This window comes from Chlorocebus sabaeus, chromosome 15 (genome assembly GCF_047675955.1).
Source record: "Chlorocebus sabaeus isolate Y175 chromosome 15, mChlSab1.0.hap1, whole genome shotgun sequence".
Lineage (NCBI taxonomy): Eukaryota > Metazoa > Chordata > Mammalia > Primates > Cercopithecidae > Chlorocebus > Chlorocebus sabaeus.
In genome coordinates, this window is record NC_132918.1 from 52,568,755 (window position 1) to 52,591,030 (window position 22,276).

General features: G+C 51.8%; 1 protein-coding gene across 7 annotated transcripts in view; it reads right to left on the reverse strand.

Annotated features, from left to right (window-relative positions):
* Positions 1 to 22,276, reverse strand: part of ESYT3 (extended synaptotagmin 3) — a 44,318-nt gene that overhangs the window by 7,526 nt on the left and 14,516 nt on the right. For all 7 annotated transcript variants that reach the window (XM_008008964.3, XM_073023566.1, XM_008008967.3 and 4 more), the window contains exons 2-14: positions 17,647 to 17,688; positions 14,134 to 14,268; positions 11,812 to 11,888; positions 10,241 to 10,307; positions 9,459 to 9,548; positions 8,827 to 8,882; positions 7,268 to 7,388; positions 4,965 to 5,135; positions 4,050 to 4,132; positions 1,851 to 1,899; positions 1,245 to 1,334; positions 719 to 781; positions 555 to 617 (exon numbers count right to left, since the gene is read on the reverse strand). In XM_008008964.3, coding sequence (XP_008007155.2) covers positions 555 to 617; positions 719 to 781; positions 1,245 to 1,334; positions 1,851 to 1,899; positions 4,050 to 4,132; positions 4,965 to 5,135; positions 7,268 to 7,388; positions 8,827 to 8,882; positions 9,459 to 9,548; positions 10,241 to 10,307; positions 11,812 to 11,888; positions 14,134 to 14,268; positions 17,647 to 17,688 — 1,107 coding nt within the window. The remainder of the gene's footprint in view (positions 1 to 554; positions 618 to 718; positions 782 to 1,244; positions 1,335 to 1,850; positions 1,900 to 4,049; positions 4,133 to 4,964; positions 5,136 to 7,267; positions 7,389 to 8,826; positions 8,883 to 9,458; positions 9,549 to 10,240; positions 10,308 to 11,811; positions 11,889 to 14,133; positions 14,269 to 17,646; positions 17,689 to 22,276) is intronic.

Consider the following 22,276-nt stretch of genomic DNA (forward strand, 5'->3'; position numbering starts at 1 on the left):
AGGAATCAAATCCATAACAGTGAAAGTGGCATAGTCAGAATCAGCTTGAGACAGTCCTACCCCCAACCCCCAGGAGCATTTGGGGGAACTGGGACCACCCAATTACTTCTCTTTGAGAGAAAGCTACTCTAATGCCCCAGTCCCCTGGGCTGTCATTACTGTGTAAGCCCCAGGACAGGACCAACCCCAGAAAGCAGTTCCAAGTTAAAAGACCAGAAGCCAGAGCTGGGCCTGGCCAGGCACAGCCTCTTGTTCCCTGGGGCTATGAAAACAGAGTAGAATCAAGTTTTGGCTCCTCCTCTTAGCTGTGCGACTCAAAAAATTGTAATAAAAATGAATGACACAGTCATCATGAGACTCGGGGATAACAAATGTGGGGGATGAGTTGCCAAGCCTAGTGCCTGGCACACAGTAGACTCCATAATCAGCACCTCTTGTTATCCCTAGGCTGTGTGTGCACAGACTGTGGCCCAGAAGACACGGGGTTGTGGTTACTCTGGGGAGAGAAGCTGTGATACGCCCTCCCTGGAGTTTTTAGCCACATACTCACTCACTCTGGCAAACCTGGAGAGTTTTTTGGCTCGATATTCACCATTCAGGTAGTCAAAAGGGTTTCTCTGAAGCACAGGAATAACGGGGTTAAAGCAACACAGGACAATTTGAAAGTGATGGGCACTTTGTTGTGTATGTGTGACACTCTGGACATGTCACTACTCACCGGCAAGTTGCAGGCGCTCTCCAAGAAGACCACGAGAATGGCAGTGGAAAGGCCACCATGGTCCTGCAAACAGACACAGACCCTCACTGGGTACTCCCAGCAGCAGGAGAGAAAGACTGGTTTTGGAGAAGCCTACTCATGGCAGAAGAAAGTCAGCTAGCCTTCACACTCCAGACTAGCTGCCAGAGGACATCTCACAACCTAGCCTTTTGTTGAGGTTAGGAATATAACTGGTGCGTGACAGATTCAAGTTAGACACTGAGTGGATTTCCCTGTGAACTGGGAGGACAGGCATTGTCACAGAGTTCTGAGGACCCCATCATCTAAAGATGATGGAGATGCTCAGAGGACATTTGCTGAGAGCCATCAGGAGCTGCCCTGTGTGGAGACGGGCTGAGTGACATGTTCTTCAGGAGGTGAGCAAGAACAGGGGGCATCATCTCCCTCCCTTCCTTCCACCTGCACACAGCTCGCACGTGTGCGCCTCCACCTTTCTGCTAGGGAGCCCTTGACACCCCACACTCACCTCGGTCAGAGCTTCCTGGTCGGTAAGCAATGAAAGCCACTCCAGCCGCAGGTGCAGCTGCCCGCTGGTTGTGTCATTCAGGACAAACCACTGTGGGGCAGGGGCGGAAAGCTCAGGGCAAGGGCCAGGGAGATGCTACTGATGCTCTCTGGGCAGCCCAGTCCTGGGACCTGGTATCCTAGTAGGGACAGGGAAACCCAGTCCTAGTATGGGAAAAGGAGGACCAGCCCAGACAGGGTATGCTCTGGGCTCAGAGGGACTGGGAGATGTGGTTATAGGAAGACAGAAGTGCTATGCTGTGGGATTAAAAAAAACCCAGGCCCAGCCTGCCCTCCCCTATAATGTGACTGTCCCCTGCTGGGGTCCTTAGTCTGTGGGTATTTCCCAGGGAAACTTCTTCCAGCCGGGGCCCTGGAGAATACCCTGGGGAGTTTCCTGGAGCCATCAGTGCCTCACCCAGCTCTTGCCCTGAGGAGGGACATGTGTGCAGCCCAGCACAGAGGGGGCCACAGCATAGGAATAGCTGGGCTGAAGCAACCTGCTAGAGATGTCCACAGGAAAGGGCTACCTTGAAACTCCCCCGAGGGTTGCAAGCACCAACTGTACCTCATCCACCACTCTGTTGGTCATGACATCTCCAAGGCAGATCTGCAGGCTGGAATATATAGGGAGAGGAGAATGGGTCAGTTCTGAGGAAGAAAGCAGCAGAGGGCATGGAGGCCCACACTGGACTCGGTTTTCAGATATCTGAGTGCGGCCATTAAGACAAAATCTTACTCACCCCAAGGAACCAATGGGAGACCAGCATCAGCTTGAGTGAAGGAAAGACTACCTACCATCAGGGCTGCTCCCATTGGGTGTGCTACCCGGGGAGGAAAGGAGCTCCCATACCGAGAGGGGATAAGCAGAGGCTGCTGGACACATCACCTCTGGATTTCTCAATGACAGTGCAACTAGCATTTTGAGTGAGATGATTCTTCATTGTGCAAAACTACCCATGCATTGCAGGAATTTGGCCTCCTGGTCCTATGCCCTTTAAATGCCAGAGCACTACCCCTCACAGCCATGTTAATAACCCCAAATGCCCCTTCATTTCCAAAACCACCCCAGGTGCCCTACAAGGGATAAGTATAGTTGGCATGTGATGTAGTTTGGATGTCTGTCCCCTCCAAATCTCATGTTGAAATGTGATCCCCAACGTTAAAGGTGGGCGGGGCCTAGTGAGAGGCGTTTGGGTCACGGGGGCAGATCCCTCATGAATGGCTTGGTGCCCTCCCCACAGTAATGAGCTCATGCAAGATCTGGTTGTTAAAAATAAGCTGGGACATTCTCACTCTCACTCCTCTTGCGCTCTCTCTCTCTCGCCATGTGACATACCTGATCCCCCTTCACTTTCTGCCCTGAGTAAATGCTGGCACTGTGCTTCATGTACAGCCTGCAGAACCATGAGCCAGATAACCCTATTTTCTTTATAAATTACCTGGCCTCGGGTATCCTTTATAGCAACAAAATATGGACAAACACAGCATGTGTGTGTGAGAGGAGGTAACACTCTCACCACAGCTTGCCCCTAACTCACCCTGAGCCAAGCCCAACCAGAAGGTCCTGATAGCCAGAGGGGAAAATGTAATTCTATATAACTGTAAGAAATGTGCTTAAGCTCAAAACACACCTGAAATCAGTTATTAATACATAAAGCATGACCCACAAGCCACACTTCTAATCTGCAACATTACAAAAATTGCAACTGTTTCAAGATAAAAATACAAAATGATAAGCAACATCTAGTGGTGAATCTATGTGTGTTAACATCCAGGCTAATACACACAGATTCTGCGTGTTTCTTAAACTGTCAGATTGTGTCCCTCCCAGTTTGGTTTCCACTTTTCAAAATTACATGATCATGGAAACAAGCTAAACAACACAGGAATCTGAAAATGTGGGTGAAACTGCCTTTTCTGCTTCCTCATCTGATAAGCGGTGTTAACAGCCTGCCTTTCTCTGCTAACATGAACACATGCAGAAATACGCATTCAAGGTTCCTCTCCCATTTGAGGATGACTCAAATGACATGTTATGCCCAGCTGCTCTCCCCCACTTCGTAATGGGTGTCCTCCGGGTTAAGACACAGAGATTCTACTTGTTTTTCAGAGCTGCAGAATATTCTGTAGTTTGGCAATGGAAAATTTATTCAAACATTCAGCCAATGTCCTCTGAGGTTAGATATTCATTTCGGGGATGGGGGTGTTGGTTTTCTTCTATGGATAGTTCTGTAATAAACATTTCAGATACTAGGGCTTTTATTTTATAGGAGATCCTGGAAGTGGGACTGCTGGATCAAAATATATGTAAGTTTTAAGTTTTGATAGCCAGCCCCACCCTGATCATTTTAGTTCTCCCATACCCCTGAAGGGCTGAGTTCTACCCCCTAAAGCATGGCCCAGGGTTCCTTAGAACTGGGCATCTGGCCATCCGTGCCAGCCTTGTCCACTACTCCAAATGGGGACTTCATACATTATCAAGAAGGCAGAAAGCAGAGCCATAATATACAAATCTTGGGGTCCTCTCTGTACCTCCCAGGGCCTAGGTCAGGGCTGGGCACTTGGGAGACATCTGGGAAGGTTTGTGGTAGGAATGTAGAATGGTGAGGCAGGTTGCCTGGCACAGTCACCATGTCAGGGTGACCAGAGAGGATTGCTAGTCATTAAGAGGTAGGAGCAGGGTATTTATGTCCCAAGGCCCAGCCCAGCACCCTACAGGGAGGGAAGGCTGCCTCCAGGCCCAGCTGTGCGCCCTCCTCCTCACCTGCCCAGGAAGTCATCCCTGTCGGTATCCTCATCATACAGGTCTACCTCCAGGTCCTGCCCAGGGACTTCGTACACCATGAACTGGAAGGAAAAAGAGGTGTCGTGACCTGCAGGCAACAGCTGACCTTATGTATGACCCAAGGGGAGCCAAATCGTGGCTCAGAATGCTAGCAGGGTCCTGATCTCCTCAGTGCCTCGAGAACCCCACCCATAAGGGAGTGAAGTCCCTCCCCTGTGGGGGGAAGAGAAGATTAGAGAAAACATGTGTAAGCCATGGCAGAGCAGGTGCCCAGGAGACAGTGGCTGTTTGTTCTGCATGGGCTCTGTGGTGTCCAGAGCACCTCTTCATGACATTCTCGTGCCCCTCTGTGGGTCTGCAATACCAGGAAGCTCCAAGCTGCCTTTTAGTACCCCTGCTTTCACTGCCTCACCCCAAATGTAACAGAGCATCCAGATGGTGTATTAGGAGGGGAAGTTCAGAGGGGTCACCTAGGATGTGTAATCTGGGGGCCTTAACAGGCTGTGGGTCCCACCCTTCAAACAGTAGGGATTGTGGTTGAACTTAAGGAAGAACTTCAGGATCCTGATGTTTGACTGACAGGGGAGGTTGAGAGGAGTGGAGCAGAAATGCCTCTAAGGCTCTTTCTCTTTGATTTGGAAACTTCTTACAAAATTGGAAGGGGAAAGGAGGTAGGAATTTACCTTCAGGCTGGCCCTTTAGTCGGGCCAGAGTAACCTACTCTGGAAGCCTGGTAGATATGGGAGCGGGAATCCCACAGACCTGCCTGTCTCCAAGGCCTACTCCCTGCCTAGTGTTGCCCCTGGATTGCCTCTGCCCAGCATGACTCAGAGTGAAGGCTGGAGGGTATCAAGGGATTCAAGGGATTCCAGGAGCAGCCAAGAAGACCCTTACCTCAAACACCTCGTTCCAGGTGGGGTTCAGGTTCCTGTAGATGGTTCTACTCCGGAAATGCTGCAGGCCAATGCTCACCTTGGCGTAGGGATCTGACTTGCCTCGGAGCCCCAGGAAGTTGTCCTTCTGGGCCAGCTTCTCTGCCTCCAGCAAGTGCACTCTGATCACCCCCTGGAAAATGTCCAAGCCCAGGGCTCACAGCTGCTTCCTGGGGCCTCCAAGTCCTGGAGTATCAGAGCTAAAGCCATCAGAGATCACTGCTTCCCCCACATTGCCCCCTCCATGGTCTGGACCGGGAGATAGAAGCCAGATACGGCAGTGACCTGGCCAAGGCCACACAGCAAGTGATGGCAGGGCTCTCTCCATCAGTATGCCCTGCCCACAGCCCTGGCCTCCCCACTCCCTACCTCCAAACTGCCACATGAATGGCTTACACAACTGCAGCTGTTCATCTCCCTCCTGTGCCAACAATCATGACACCTAAGGAAGCTTCCTCCTTTACTCTAGTCCCCTCTGTTGTGTGTCCTACATGTAGACTTCTACAAGGGAGTTCTAGCATCCCTTCTCCTGGCCCCTGTGGGCAATGCCGGCTGCTGACAGGAGGTCCCTGCACTCCTAAAGGCCCCAACACTGCGCCTCATCCCCACCACACTCTGGACTGTGCTATAGGGCAGACCTTCCCCCAACACTTGCATGGACAGATGTTTAAAAGGAAATGAAAGAGATATAACTCTGTTAAAAATAAAGACAGGAGCACAGGAATTAGGAAAGGCATAGTTCATGGGCTTTGAGGTATATCTCCTTCCTAGAATTTTTTTTTAATATTAGTAAATACATATGCATTTACTCTTTGACCCAGAAATCCCACTTCTAGGAATCTGTCCCAAGGGCATACTAGCAAAAATATAAAGACATGTATGCAAGGCTATTTATTATACTACTATTTGTAATAGTGAAAGACCCAACACAACATAATGGTCCATCAATAGGAACTGTGTTGAATAAACTTCAGTACATTCCCATAGTGAAGTACTTTGGAGCTCTTAAAAAGAATGTGGAAGATCTCTACACTATCGTGGCATGATCCCCATGACACACTCAGTGTTAGAAGCACACTGAGGGCCAGGTGCAGTGCTTACACCTGTAATCCCAGCACTTTGGGAGGCCGAAATGGGCGGATCACCTGAGGTCAGGAGTTTGAGACCAGCCTCGCCAACATGGTGAAACCCAGTCTCTACTAAAAATACAAAAATTAGCCAGGCTCGGTGGCGTGTGCCTGTAGTCCCAGCTACTCAGAAGGCTGAGGCTGGAGAATCACTTGAACCTGGGAGGTAGAGGTTGCAGTGAGCCAAGATCGTGCCACTGCATTCCAGCCTGGGTCACAGAGCAAGACTCCCCACCACCACCTCCCCCCAATCCCCCCCTCAAAAAAAGCACACTGGGGAAAACTGTACTATGCTGCCACCTATCGAAGAAAGGGGGAATTTGAATATAAGCAAATATGTGTCATATGACCATATATATTTGTTCATATTAAGTAACAATGGCCAGGTGTGGTGGCTCATGCCTGTAATCCCAGCACTTTGGGAGGCTGAGGCAGGCAGATCACTTGAGCCCAGGACTTTGAGATCAGCCTGGCCAACGTGGCAAAACCCTGTCTCTACAAAAAATACAAAAATTAGCCAGGCGTGGTAGTGCACACCTGTAGTCCCAGCTACTCGGAAGGCTGAGGCAGGAGGATTGCTTGAGCCCAAGAGGTGGAGGCTGCAGTGAGCTGTGATTGTGCCACTGCACTCCAGCCTAGCTAGGCAACAAAGCAAGACTCAATCAATCAATCAATAAAATGGAAGGATAAACTATTACTTATAAGTGAAGGGTGGGGAGTAGGTGGAGGGAACAAGGGATAGAAGCCAGACTCCTTAAAATGTAATTTGTTTTTTAGTTGAACTTTGTAAGCGTACAACTACTTTACATACTTGTAAAAGGAAGTTAAGGTAAAAAACCCTAAAAATGGAGAATAGAATGAAACAAGTCAATGTAAATATTCATGGCCAGTTGTCACAAACAGGAAATATTCCAAGTAAGTTTAAAATGCAATAAATTTGACACCACCTCCCAACTGGGATACACCCCAAGGACAAAATGTCTTTAGTAATTATGACGTGGGCAATGGGGTTTGTACCGTTATTCTGGGACTGTCAAGCATTAGTGTGAAATAAAGCCAATGCACCACATGTGAAGGCTGGGAGGATATTTGCGCTGCCTCCCAGCAGGCTGGTCTGTGGCCAGTACTGGCTACTCACGCAGGGCAGAGGGAAGCGCAGGTTGGTCAGATCCAGCCCCTTCTTCACAGGCACAGTCACACGGTTAGGCAGCACCAGGTGGGCAGCAATGAGGTCCTCCAGCAGGCTGTCTGACACCTCACTGGACACAAGGCAGGACCAGCTGTGGAGGGGTGCCACTGCCTCCCCCATGCCACCTGCCACTCCATCCCTAGCAGAAACCAGGAGCCCAGCCTGGTAGGGTGGGCCCCACCTACAGAACAGCCCTGACCCCACTTGCCTGAGTAGGGGTGGGTGTGCCTATATATCGTGACAGCCCCTGACATTCTATCTCAACAGCAGTCCTCCCACCTACATATGCCCGACTCCCTCTGCCTCCAGGCTACTTTGTTTTTGGAGGTCACACAGCACGGTGGCTAAGAACAAGGCCGGTGCCTGTGTTAGAATCTCAGCTCCACCACCGACTAGCTGTGTGGCCTTGGCAAGTCGCTAACCTCTCTGGACCTCAGCATCCTCACCTCTAATCTGGGGCTAAAAATGCATGTTCCTGGGGTTGTTTGTTGCCTGACTCCACCTCCTGGTACTGGGGGTCAGGGATGGTGCCTGGAACAGGGCTGGCACGGTGTAAATGCTCAGTAAATACTTTTAGAATAAAGGAACGCATGCCTGGATTCCCTTTGTCCAGTGTGGGTGAGATCCATGCAGATGTCAGTGAATGAGTGAGTCAGCGGCCCTCCCGAGCCTGACGAGCCAGCCGGTGCCAGCCCTGGCCAGTCCAACTGTCCCTTCCTCCTCGGGAGGTGTGTCCAATAGGGCTGGTGCCCTTCTCTGCTCCTCTTATGGGGCCTGGGGCTCTGAGAGGAGCCTTCACTTGCCCCCCGATGGTGAACTCTCTAGGACCAGCTGCTCCTCACTGGCCTCTGCTGTGACAGTGCCCCTTCCATGCCTATGTTTGTGACCACGGTCAGGGGAAGTCACATAGGCTTCTCACCACACATTTGGTTTGGGAGGGGTACAGTGAGGAAAAAAGGAGGACACTCGTGTGTCCACACCCAATGTGCCGCCACCGCACAGCTGAGTGTCCTCCGAGGGACCCCAGGCAGAGGAACCAGGCTCCCCTTTTACTGAGGAAGAGCCCAGAGAGGTGAAGCAACTTCTCCACATTCACTCAGTTGCTAAGTGACAGAGCCAGGAGCTGGCTGCCTCTGGTTCTACAGCCACCACACAGCCTCCCCTCGGACCACATCTCAGCAGACACAGCCACTCTCCCCGGCACCAGGACGGGGACCTGAACGTCAGCCCAACATTCAGCAAAGGACTTCTTGCCTACTACATGGGGGTGTGTGTGTGTGTGTGTGTGGTGTGGGCGGGGGGTGCGCTGGCACAGTGCACACCCACAGAGGCCACACAACACCGTTAGCCTCCCACTCCCACTCGCACTTCAAACAGACCAATGCTTCTCCCTCCGCAGGGAGCACCAGGAGGCAAGGCACCACCATCACACAGCTCCTGTCACTGGCTGCAGAGCCCTGGAGGCCCCCACACTTACGATCTCCCTCGAGGCTCTCTCAGGCACCTACTTGATTCCCGGTGCATCCAGCAGGTTGGTCAGGCCAGTCCAGTTGATCTGTAGGTGCTTCAGGGGCAGAGGGAAGCTATTAGTCTGGAAAGGGCTGGTAGCCCAGGGCTGAGAACCCCCTGCCAAGAGCCTCACACCCACGTGCATGGAGAACCCAGCCTGTCTGGGTGGGGGTTCTGGGGAAAGCAGGCAGAGCACCCTCTGCCAGGGTGTCAGGCAGGCGAGGCCACCTTCCAGCCCAGCTCAGGCATCTAGCGGTATTGAGGGCCCAGGCCTCAGCTCAGGATGGGGCAGGGGTTGTGGAACCTGCTGCTTCCTGGGCAGAACCCCCACAGGAGTGGGACCGTCCACATGGCCACAGGCTGGCCTGGACTTTGAAAACTCTGAGTGTGAGCCTTGGCTCCAATTCAGACCGTCTGTGTGACCTTCTCTGAGCTCAGCTGCCTCATCTTGGGGAGGGCAGAGTCTAGCTCAAGCTGCCTTAAGGATTAAATGAGATAAGGAGTGCGACTGCCCAGGTCTCGGTGGGCTTGGACAATGTCCATTCTTGAGCTCCAACCCAATGTCTAGGGCCCAGCAGACCAGTGCCTACTCCCGGGGAGCAGCAGGCTTACCGCAGTCCCTGGGACTCACCGGCTTCTGAAGGAAGAACACAGTCACGGCTCCCACGAAGGGCTTGTCCACTAGGAGGGGCTCCAGGATGACCCGCAGGGTGCCCTGCAACTGGATAGGCACAGAGGGCCCGTGAGGGGCCCAGGCCTCCTTTCTCCCCATGCCTGCTGGGCTTAGCTGAGGCCATCTGCTGCCTCATTTCATGCCCATGCTGCCCCACATGTCAGGACCACCCGCCCCAGGCTGCCTGCGCTCACAGCAGGAACCATACTTAAGGTGCCGAGGCCTGGACACAGCTGCCACCTCTTGCCAGCTACCAAGGGGCCCTGAGCTGGCCCCACTGCCCTCCACACGTGTGCTGGCCTGAGAGACCTATAGCCTTTGCCAAGTTTTGGGCTGGCCCAGTCAGCAAGGACCCAGGAATGATTTCCAGGCCCAAATCAGCTCCTCTACTCCCGCCGAGAGTTATTTTCACCTCCTGGGTCCACCTCAGTCTGTAAGCAATGGCTTTCCATCGCTCCATGAACAGCACCTCTCTCCTCACCAGGCAGCCAAAGCCTCTCCAGGGCCTCTGCAGTCAGATGAGGCTGGGGGTCTCTAGAGCACAGTAGTGGGTTGGTGAAGCCCCGCCACCACTTCCTGGCCGTGTGACCCTCAGGCCTACAGCTCCTCTGTAGTCACCATCCTCTGTGTTTAGTGTCGCCACCGCCTTCTGCAGCCTACTCTGGCATGACCCGGCTTCCCCTTCCCTGATCCCCACCCTGAGGGCTGAAACAGAGGCGGCCCCACCGGACTCCACCCACCTGGATCCCGTTCACACCAGCCTGAATCTTCTGCAGCTCCACACTGATCTCACAGTCCCCGATGTAGCTGAAATGGGGGGTGGAGAAGGAAGGTGGGGAGGAGGGACAGGTCCACCTGCTCAGAGAGGTTGGGAAACTTGCCCAGTGTCACACAGCCTGAGCCCAGGCAGCCAGCTGCCAGCCCTGAGCTCTGTGTACTGGGCACATGGCCTAGTAGCCTCAGCCTTTCTCTGCTCTGCTCAGACCTGACCCAGACCCTGATCCAAGCCCAGACCCCAGGAGGCAGCCCCTGTGCGCCCCTGCATTCAGGTATCCCAGGTGTATCCTCATCTCTGACCATGACAGCAGGGACTCTAGGCACTCACCTCACCCCACGATACCCTGAAGATGAAAAGGAGGGGCTCTTGATAAACACACTGCCCACCTTTCCACCCCTGTTGTCCCCCTGTCCCATCTCTGCCCAGGTGTCTTTCATGGGGACACAGAAGCAGCCCCCACTGCATACATCCCAGGTGCTGCTGGGGCTGGTGGAGGTGGGCAAAGGTAACAAGGCCTCAGGCTTCAGCACAGAAGCCCGAGTCCATCCAGTGGCTCTTGCCAGGTGATGGGCACAGGGAGCCCAGAATGGGTGCCCTTGAGGGTAAAGATCAGCAGATCCTGTGAAAGCACTGAAGGAGACTCGGGAGGGAGAGGGCAGCCAGCACACATGCGCAGGGCACAGGCAGAGGAGCCCAATGTCACAAGTTGTGCAAAAACTGAGTGCCTCTTGAAAGGGCAGGAGTGAGCCAGACAGGGGAAATGGGGACCGCGGGAGCTGCCTGGGCAGCTGAGGGGCCACACAACCTCGATGTGCCCTATTTCTACAAGGATCTCGTGGCACAGCCCCAGGGGCTGGGAGCATCTCATAGCCTGTCACCATCCCAACACACTTGGGACCAGCCCCCAAATGGGGATGGGTGGTCCGAAGAACTGGCTCCTATCTTCCCAACATGCTGTCTAGGCTAAGGACAGAATGAGACATGGGAAAGGAATGGCAACACTCTGGATCCTCAGAAGTTCGTCCTTTGTCTTTTTAGTGCAAATCTTGCCACTTCCAGGAAGGCTTCCTGGACTGAATCTCCCTTCTTCCTGACTCACTCCTATTATGAACCTCATTTCAAAGAGATACCCTTGCCCAACCCCCTGAATTAGTCACTTATGTGTCTTTGCATTCTCTATTTTCCTGAGGTGCTGCAGAGCCCAGGTCTCCAGCTGACCTCTCACAGCCTGTGCTTAGAGCTCCCTGGGCCTCACCATGAGTCCTCACATCTTCTTGTCACACTTGCTCCCACCAGACACATCCTCTCTGAGGCAGCTGGTCTGACCCTCCAAGCGACCCAGCCCTGGCTTCCAAGAAAGCTCTGCTGCCAGGCCTTGGAACCCAGAGTATGCCAGGGGATGGGAGAAGCTGGGAGGAGGGGAGCGTCCTGTGAGGGGTTCTACATCCCAAGTCAGAGTGTATATAAACTGGCTGTTCCCACAGAGTGTCCCCTTCATCCCCTGAAACCTGTACCCGGCCCGATAGAGCTCACCAGATCTGCAGGTCCACAGTCACACGCCTTCGGTTGCACTTGTTAGTATGTGCCTTGACACCGTTGACCCTGGGGCACTGGAAGAAATGCCAACAGGGCTAGGTCAGATGCTTCTTGCAGCAGGGGACAACTGCCAGCCCTTCCCCCAGCACTGGGCTTTATCAGCAACAAGTATGACCACCACGATAAGGCACAGACATGTAAATCTATCCTGCAGCCCAGAGACTTCCCTCCCTAGAATGTGCCCCCTCCTTTCTCTCCCTTCCTGCCACGACTCACACAACCACAGAGTGGCCCTGAGGCCAGGCCTGTTGTTCATGCCTGATAGCAAACTCTGGAAGTGGGTCCTTTCCCTTTACACGTGAGGAAACTGGAGCTTAGAGAAGTCAAGTCACTGGCCCCACAGCACAGGGTGGAGCTGGGCATAGGCATGGGAACTGGAGGAAGCTGGCAGTACTCACGGGTGTGAATGAACGCTTATGGCAGCTGAAAAAAATAATGTTTATGGGTGTGTGAAGAAAGGGGGTGTGGTGAGTGCACTGGGTCCTGGCCAAGCCCAGGAGGGTCATGTGAGGAGTCCTCTGTGACCCCACAATGGAGAGGAGGGGACATGTGGGGAATGGAAGAGCAGAGGGGAGGAGGGAGGGGCCAGGACATGAGAGCGCTGAATGCCAGCATCAGGAGGCAGGTGTTTCTCCTGCAGGGCTGGGACGTCTGTTCAGCCTACAGCTTTCCCCTCCAGGTGCTTCTGATGTGGTAAATATCACTTCTTAGGATTGCTTGCCAGCAGTGCCGCATCCCATAGACCAAAGGTCCGCAATCTTTTTGGCACCAGGGACCAGTTTCTTGGAAGACAATTTTTCCACAGACTGGGGGTGGGGTGGGAAATGGTTTTGGGATGAAACTGTTCCACCTCAGATCATCAGGCATTCGAGTCTCATAAGGAGTGCGTGACCTAGATCGTTCACATGCACAGTTCACAGTAGGGTTTGTGCTCCTATGAGAATATAATGCTGCTGCTGATCTGATGGGAGGCGGAGCTCAGGCGGCAATGCTCGTCCTGGCTGCTGACCTCCTGGTGTGTAGCCTGGTACTGAGAGCTGGGGATCCCTGCCATAGATACAACCACCAGAGGAGCAGCCTGGCTGAGCAGGCTCTGCTGTGAACACAGCACTCTGCAAGCTTCTTGGCTCTTAGCCTGCTGAATTCTTCAAAACCCAACTGAGCCATCACCGTTTCCTGGAAGTCTTCCCTGACTCCCACAGCCCCTCCACCCCTCCATTTCTGAGCTCGCATTCCTCTGCCATCATGCACGCGTATACTGCCGTGTCGTAATCCACAGGTTGATGTGTCCCGCCCACAGAAGGGGTGCAGCCACACCCAGCTCTATAATGCCCAGCACACAGCACGTGCTCAGTAAGTCACAGGTGAATGAAACAAGAAATGAATGCATGAACCAACAGATGCTGGCACAAGCCAGTTTGAGTGGCAGAAATCCCAATCTCCAGGGCTCAGGCCTGCCTAATCCACCCCTGCCCAGGGGCTAGCCAGGCAGGGCTGGCAGACAGCTCTCAGCAGGCTGGCCTGTACTTGGACACCTGCTCGTTGCTGGGAAGACCAGATGCCAATGCCTCTCATTTACTAGGTCACAGTGGTCTCTGGCTGGGGGATACATTTTGGATGATCAAAAGAATCAAGTCACTGGGGGCACTTCGAGGCAGGAGGAGTAGGGCACCAAGGCTGAAACACGAAGCCCAGTCTAGACAGGGACCGTGACATTAGGTGTGCTGACACAAACTTCGTTGGCCACAGACCATTTCGTCCTGGGACACCTGCTGATCTTCACAGAACTAGCATGGACTTGTGACACTGAGTGACATAACAGCCAATTAGTGGAGAATATAAAGCGCTTGGCGGCACTGACTACCCAAACCGTGAGCATGTGGTCACCGGCACTGAGGTTAGCAACTATGATTTCCATCTTTCTATCTGTCTGGCTACCACCATAGCATGTCTTCAAAGTTTTCCTTAAGAAAAGTGGAAATACCTCCCACCTCTCCTTTCTGTTCCCTCTGAGCCAGGCTTCCTTGGAACCTGGGGAGATGGTGGTACAGGGATGTGGGGGAAGGGTGTCCACTGAGGCTGACAGGCTAGGAAATGCAGGTGGTGGTGGTGGTGGGGGGCGGGGGGGTGTCACCCTGTAAGGTCCAGTGGGATCTTTGCAGTCATATGACTGACCTGGATGGGGGAAAGGTGGGAGGAGAGGGGACAGAGAAAAGACTGCACAGTCAGCCCAGGCTGACCCTCCCGAGACACACCCACCTTCTGTCCAAAGTAGAGCTTGGTAAAGGTAAAGGTCCTCAGGTGGATGCTCTTCTCCCGGATCTTGGGCTCAAGTTTCTCCCGGAACTTGCTTTCCATGATCATGCTCAGGTAGGGCCAGGTCTGAGAGATGATCTGTGAAGATGGGAAGAGGCCCTTGGTAGTCAGGTCTATACTCCCACCGCAGACCCAGAGCTGCATGGGACAAGGTCCTGATTCTCTGCAGCCTGGTCTTGGGGTGGGGGTTCCTATGCTGCAGCACTCACCTGCCTGCCTGCCCACCCATCTGCTCACCTGTTCACCTGTCTGTCCTTCAAACATCTGATAACTACAGCCGTGGTTCCCACTGTCATGCAGGCAGCAGGACCCCAAGATTTGGTGCTATTCTGCAGAGCACCATGAAATACTCATTCACTACATTTAATATTAGGAAGCCCTTTAGTTCTCTGCTAAGACATGATCTCATTCTACGCTGTAGTTTAAACAAAAAGTAGTAGATGCAAGAAGTTTAAGAACAAAATTACAGAAAGAAAGTTAAATTGTTTCCTGTGGATTTAGTTTTCTAACAATCAGAAAAGGCAGCCTTTGCCCAATTTCTGCAGCAGAATGACTCACTGTGCTGGTTTGGGAACCAAGTGCAGGACCTGAGGAGAAGGAAGATGGCAGAGACAGAGGAGAATGGTGGAAATCAGAGGGGAATGGAGGGAGGGCCAGCCAGCAGGTACATTCTGTTTGGGGCAAGGCTTCTCCATCTTCTTTTCTTAAATGGAGTTTTGCCCTTGTTGCCCAGGCTGGAGTGCAGTGGCACAACCTCGGCTCACTGCAACCTCCAACTCCTGGTTCAAGTGATTCTCCTGCCTCAGCCTCCCAAGTAGTTGAGATTACAGATGCCTCCCACCACATCTGGTGATTTTTTTTTTTTTTTTTTTTTTTGAGACGGAGTCTCGCTCTGTCGCCCAGGCTGGAGTGCAGTGGCCGGATCTCAGCTCACTACAAGCTCCGCCTCCCGGGTTCCAGCCATTCTCCTGCTTCAGCCTCCCGAGTAGCTGGGACTACAGGCGCCCACCACCTCGCCCGGCTAGTTTTTTGTATTTTTTAGTAGAGACGGGGTTTCACCGTGTTAGCCAGGATGGTCTTGATCTCCTGACCTCGTGATCTGCCCATCTCGGCCTCCCAAAGTGCTGGGATTACAGGCTTGAGCCACTGCGCCCAGCCTTTTTTTTTTTTTTTTTTTTTTTTTTAAGTAGAGTTGGGGTTTCACCATGTTGCCCAGACTGGTCTTAAACTCCTGGCCTCAAGTGATCTGTCCACCTCGGCCTCTCAAAGTGCTGGGATTACAGGCGTGAGCCACGGCGCCTGGCCTTTTTTCTTTTAAGACAAGGTCTCACTCTATCGTCCAGGCTGGAGTGCAGTGGCATGATTACAGCTCACTGCAGCCTCGACTTCCCCGGATTAGGTGATCTCCCACCACAGCCTCCTGGGTGGCTGGGACTACAAGCGTGCACCACCACACCTGCTTTTTAATGTCTTTGTAGAGATAGGGTTTCCCTATGTTACCCGAGCTGATGGATGTTGATCCAAGATTGCTATTTTCACATTACCAGAAGTATCGCTGCTGAGTGCATCAAAAAGCATTCCCTAGCCGGGCATGGTAGCACACACCAGGGTGCCAACTTCCTTGGGAGGCTGAGGCAGGAGGATCGCTTCAGCCCGGGGGTTCAAGGCCAGCTTGGGCAACATAGCAAGACTCCATCTCAAAAACAACAGTAACAAAAATAAAACAGAGAACATTCTCAGCCTCTGGGTAAATTCGGAAGAAGCAGGTTGCTGCTTTAAGAGAAGTGACTGGGTTTCTAGGGATTCATGCAGGACCCAGTGCCTCTGGGGCAAACCTTGTAGAGTTCCTTCTGTACTGTGTTAGCTGGTCCATGGATCTCTGCCTGCGTTACATCTTTCTTTCAGTAATACACAGAGGCCTACACAAGGCATGGAGATACAAGACTGTATCTTTCCTGTGGGCTTGGGCTTCAGTTTAAATATGCATGTCCTTCCTCCATGTGCCCCTTCCAAAGCCATCACTGGAGGAGCCTAAAGGCTGTGAGATTCTAGGGCTCATTGTTCCCATCTCTCTCAAAGGCCTCTCCAAACCCCAGGTTCTACTTCCTCGGGTCTGATCTCATCTTCCTGTCTCGCTGGTTTGTCACTGGCCAAGGGCCTCCTGAGTATAAAGCTCGTTAGGACACACTCGGCGCCCTAGTATGTAGTTTTCCTACACAACTGTCTCTGTCTCCCCATCCAAGACGAAGGTGGGAGCCTCATATCCCAACAGTCTTATATCTCCAATGCCTTGTGTAGGCCTCTGTGTATTACTGAAAGAAAGACGTAACGCAGGCAGAGATCCACGGACCAGCTAACACGGTACAGAAGGAACTCTACAAGGTTTGCCCCAGAGGCACTGGGTCCTGCATGAATCCCTAGAAACCCAGTCACTTCTCTTAAAGCAGCAACCTGCTTCTTCCAAATTTACCCAGAGGCTGAGAATGTTCTCTGTTCTTTTTTTGTTGCTGTTTTTGAGATGGAGTCTTGCTATGTTGCCCAAGCTGGCCTTGAACCCCCGGGCTGAAGCGATCCTCCTGCCTCAGCCTCCCAAGGAAGTTGGTACCCTGGTGTGTGCTACCATGGCCTGCTAGGGAATGCTTTTTGATGCACACAGCAGCAATACTTCTGGTAATGTGAAAATAGCAATCTTGGATCAACATCCATCAGGAAGTCCTTTCGTATACCTAACCTAAGTCATTCCTGCTACGGGCTAAGCCTCCTCCCAGAGGCAAGGTTTGTATTAGAAAAATTCCTCAGTCAGGAGGCTTGAGCTGGGGGCTGCCATGGAGCCCGCAGTTAGGGACAGGTCTGGGCAGATCAGGGAGGGGAAGGCCTCCGGTCTGTCCTCTGTGAAGTCGGGATTCCTGCTGGGGAGGGCTCGGCCAGGGGTCATCATCTAGCAGGGGCCTCCTTGGGACATCTGGCAGCAGAGCCCAAGGGGAGTTCCCAGGGGTGACCTAACAGCAATTATAGTAGTGACGTCAGTGAATCGAGCCAGGGCGAGGACTCTAATTATTCCCATTTTACGGATAAGGAAACCAGCTCAGAGGCGTTAGGCAGTCTGCCCAAGATTGCGCAGCAATGGCGTTGGATCTAGGCAGGAAACCAGGTGGTCTCCAGAAGCTGTTGTCCAATGTCTTCCTCTCCCTAGGAAAGTACAGCTCCACGACCTGGCGGGCCAGTGGGGATTGTACTTTTCTCTATACTTCTCTGTATTTTCTAACTTCTTCTGGTGTGACCACATATTAATTTAAATTTATTGTTGTTGTTAACAAAAGCAAGTCATTCTGGTGAAAGAAGAGGGAAAGGGAGCATCCCTGCCTGCATCAGGCAAGGGAACTGCCGCCAGGCCCCCAGTAGGCTGCTGGAGGCTGGTGTGCGTCCGGCCCTGCTAGGCCCTGCCAGCGGCCTTACCTTGTTGGCCCACTCGACCCGCTCCACGTCCGGGAAGTGGATCTAGGAAAGAAACCCCGAGGGGAAGTCAGACTTGAAGCTGCATACCCCCTGGGAACCAAGCAAGCCAGCCTGGCGGGTTCCCCATTCCGCCCACGCGCTGCGCCTCACCCCTTCCTCCCCGCTGCCTCCAAGTGTGCTCTCAGCACCCACTCGGCCCCCAGCCGTGGCAACTCAGATCCGGTCCTGCCCTCAAATAGTGCATCATCCAGTGGAGCAGGCAGCAAATCAACAGACAACGAGCTGGCACTGATTCCACAGTGCAGCCCAGCTCCAAGGCTCGCGTGGGCGTTTCTGGGCATGTGGTGGCAGGCAGGACAGGACTTCACACGGTTTCACCCCTCCCCTCCGCCCCAGCTCCACACCTAGACCGAGGTGGGAGAGCACATGGAAGGCGAGGAGGAAAGGGAGGGCTGGAAACTGCTGGTTTGCACACGCAAGTAATTCCCCACTGCTGGGGAAGCACAGGACCCCCGACATGGATGCCCCCAGGATAACACTCTGGTTGCTCCTTGCAAATTCCATCCCCCTTACTCGTTTCAATGACACAAACAATATGCAGTCTCCGTAGAAAAATTAGAAAATGCAAAAATCAGTTAAACAAAAACAAAAAACATTAGGGAAATCTACCACCCAATGATAGTACTTAACAGATTGATGTTTTCATGGACAACTCGGGAGCAGGGTGCTGTGTGGCGCCCCTCCCACCTCTGCCCACCTTGGCTCCCAGAAGCCCCTCCCAAACCTCCTCCCTTCCCCTTAGGCCCTTCCTATAGTCACACAGCTTCCAACTAAGGGCTCACAACCCCTAGCTACTCCAGCTCCACTTGCTGGGTGAACCCCAGTGTGGGAAGGGGGAACAGTGGAAGGTGAGTGGAGGGGCAGTCCTGTTGGCTGACCTGTGCATGACATAATTCTGAGAGTGCTTAATCCCCCTCCAAGATGTACAGGGTACCTGCACAAAACACTGACACCAAAACAGCAGCCACAGCCATCACTGTGGCCACTCCCCAAGTCCCCTGAGCATGAGGCTAGTTTGGGGTCAGATTCAGAGTGGGCCTGGGACCACCCACGGTGGGGAAAGGGCCTGCCCCCTCTATCTGGGAGCTCAGAAGGGCCTTGTCCTGGGACTAAGTAGAGGTGTCCCTGCAGTTCACACACCTACTGCGCACCTACCAAGTGCCAGGTCCTCAGCCAGTTTTGGGGTTGCCCTAAAGATTCAAACACATGCCCTGGCCTGCAACACTCGCCCAGGATCACAGCCATTCCCAAAGTGGGGGACAGAGAAATTCAATTCTCCTGGAACAGTTAAATAGCCTTGATTGGTCAGAGGAGTCCAGTGCTTCTGAGACTCTTGGGACACCATTCTCCCATTCTCTCTTGGGATACTATTCTCCCAGCCTCAGTTTCCCTTGCTCTGGGCAGTGGCCTATACTAATTCAGAAAAGTTTATATTCCCAGGCATGGAAGAGAAAACGTGGCCTGATTCCCAGAGGTGCAGCTGGCCCAGCCCACAGAAACACAAGAGATCGATGCAGGAAGGAATTGTGGGGAGCGTGGGCAGGAGCTCGGTTCAGTGGGGGTGACGCCGCCTGCTCAGCACACATTCGCTGCAGCTACCCTGGGTCAGGTCTCAGCTGGGAACCAGGCAAATGGGAGGCAAGACGTTTCCGTTGCTTCCTACTACACTGTCCAGTACTAAAGAAGAAACTCCTGCACATGGGCCTAGAGAGGAGACCCCGCTCATGTCATGGCCTCATCGCCTCCTCCCACTAGTCCCTTTCAATCCAACCACCTTTACCTTTTCTGTTCCTACCAAAGACCTGCATGTGCCATATTGTGTGTCTGAAACAGTCCTCCCTGCTCCCCTTTGATTGATTCGCTCGTCACTATCTTAGACTTCACTTGCAGGAAGCCTCTCTGGGTCTCCCAAGTTGGGGATAAGTGAGGTCCCTGCTGGTTCTCCATTGCAGCATTTGATACACTTTACTACAGCTGCCTGGTCTTGCTGCCTACCTCCCTACACACTGGAGGCTCTAGGAGGGCTTCAAAAACAAAAACAAACAAAAAAGAGCAACAGAATGACCAAGACCCACACTGATTAAGCTGTCATGGTTTCTCTCAATTACCCACACCTGTATTTGCGGCTCCTACATGCTGGAAGCTGTAAGAGGGCTGACTGGGCCTCACCCCTATTAAGGCCTGTGTCTAACATATGAAGGTCTTAATAAATATTTGTGGAATGAATGAATGAGGCATGGTTCTTGCCCTCAAGGAACTCACAGGCAGGCGACTAATAGATCACTCTGATACAGAATCATTACTAAGGTGGGAAGAGGGAACATCCTCAGAGGAACCTGCTGACCTCACCAGTAGCTGTCCTCCTTCCAGCCCAAGCATCACACTTCCCATCCCACACCCTTGGCCCAGATTGTTTTGTGACTTCAGGAGCTGAGTAGTTCTGATCTCTGGACCCCAAAAGGTGATCCTGCTTGGTGGGTCTAACCCTGGCCACTCTTGGGAGTTGGTCAAATGAAGATTCCTGAGCTGCCTCATGCCACTGAATCAGAGTATATCAGGGTGGGGCTCACCAACTTATTTTTCACAAGCTCCTGGTATGATGCTGGAGTTCAGTCAGGGTTGGGATCAATGACCAGCCGACCCCTTGCGTCAGGGTGACCCACATGCATCCTGAAAATGTAGGAAGCAAGGCCAGGAATTGTGTCTCATGCCTATAATCCCAGCACTTTGGGAGGCCAAGGCAGTTGGATCACTTGATTCCAGGAGTTTGAGACCAGCCTGGCCAACGTGGCGAAACACCATCTCTACTAAAAAATATAAAAATTAGGTGTGCATGGTGGCACACACCTGTAATCCCAGCTACTCAGGAAGCTGAGGCAGAAGAATTGCTTGAACCCTGGAGGCACCGGTTGCAGTGAGTCGAGATCACACCACTGCACTCCAGCCTGAGCCACAGAGTGAGACTCCATCTCAAAAAAAAAAAAAAAAAAAGAGTAACAGAATGACCAAGGCCCACACTGATTAAGCTGTCATAGTTTCTCTTGATTACCCACACCTGTATTTGAGGCTTCTCACCAAGAGGCTCCTTCATGGATGAGTCTGAACCCCTTGAAGAGAGCAACAATTCAGTCCAAGAAAGTAAGAGACCACAAGTCCCCTACCCTGCCTAGGGACCTGAAGGCCCTCCCTCAGCCTGAATCTCAGCACCTGCCTTCCTCCCAGTAAGCCGAGGTGCAAGAGCCAGACCACATTCCTTGTGACTGCCCCTCAGTTTGGAGCAGGGGATGAAATCATAGAGACTAATTCTTGGGGAGCAATGACTCAGCCTCAGTGCTTTTCCATTTTGACATCGACGGATCAATCTATTTTTCCATTATAATTCGTCATTTTTGGAACTTGAAGAAATCTTTTCCCACCCCACATTCTCAAAGTTACTCTGGATTTTTTATCTATTGGCTTTCACGTTGAGGTCTATAATCTCTCTGGATTTTTTTACATAGGGTGAGACAAAGATACAATTTTTTCTCCCTCCATACTTTCACTAAGGCAATTTTCAACCAACATATAAAAAAAAAATTCCATCTTTTTCCTTGACTTGTGAATCTACTTCACTCAAAAACTACCTCCTCATATGTACTTTGGGGTGTTTCTGGACTTGCCATTCAACTCTATCAGTCTGCCTGTTCCAGCACCACATGGTTTTCATCACTGTGTTTTTGCCAAATGACCTGGGGTAGGGTGAATCCCCTCCCCTGCATCTTTTTTTTCTTTTTTTTTTTTTTGAGATGGAGTTTCATTTTTGTTGCCCAGGCTGGAGTGCAATGGTGCAATCTCGGCTCACTGCAACCTCCACCTCCCGGGTTCAAGTGATTCTCCAGCCTCAGCCTCCCGAGTGGCTGCGATTACAGGCACCTGCCACCATGCCTGGCTAATTTTTTGTATTTTTGGCAGAGACCATGTTGGCCAAGCTGGTCTCAAACTCCTGAACTCCTGATCTACCAGTCTCGGCCTCCCAAAGTGTTGGGATTACAGGCATGAGTCACCGCACCCGGCCGGCGATTCCCCATTTTTTTTTTTCACACTGATTTAGATAATAGTAGGTATTTATTGTTCTGTATGAATTTTAGAATCAGCTTGTCAATCTACAAAAAAAAAATCCTTCTGAGATTTCGATTGTTATGTTTTTTAAATTATAAGTTAACTTGTGGGATAACCGACACAGTTAAATATTGCATCGTGAACACCCTTTATTTATTCACATTTTCTATTCACATTTAGGATCAAACTTCAACTCTTTTTCTATAAAAGTCCTGTATATATATATTTTTTAGATTATTGTGTGGAATTTCATTTTCTGGGCAACTTTGCTGAAATTTGTTAATTGTTCTAATTGTTCATTGATTCTCCCAGAACTCTTTTTCTTTGATTTAAATCTATTGCTTTTATGTTTTTAGAGTTGAACTTCATGAGTTTGGGGAATATCATTTATTTCCCATTTTTGTTTTGTAATAAATGAATTCAAAGGTATAAATTTCTCTAGTTTCTGACACAATATTTTCATTGCTATTCT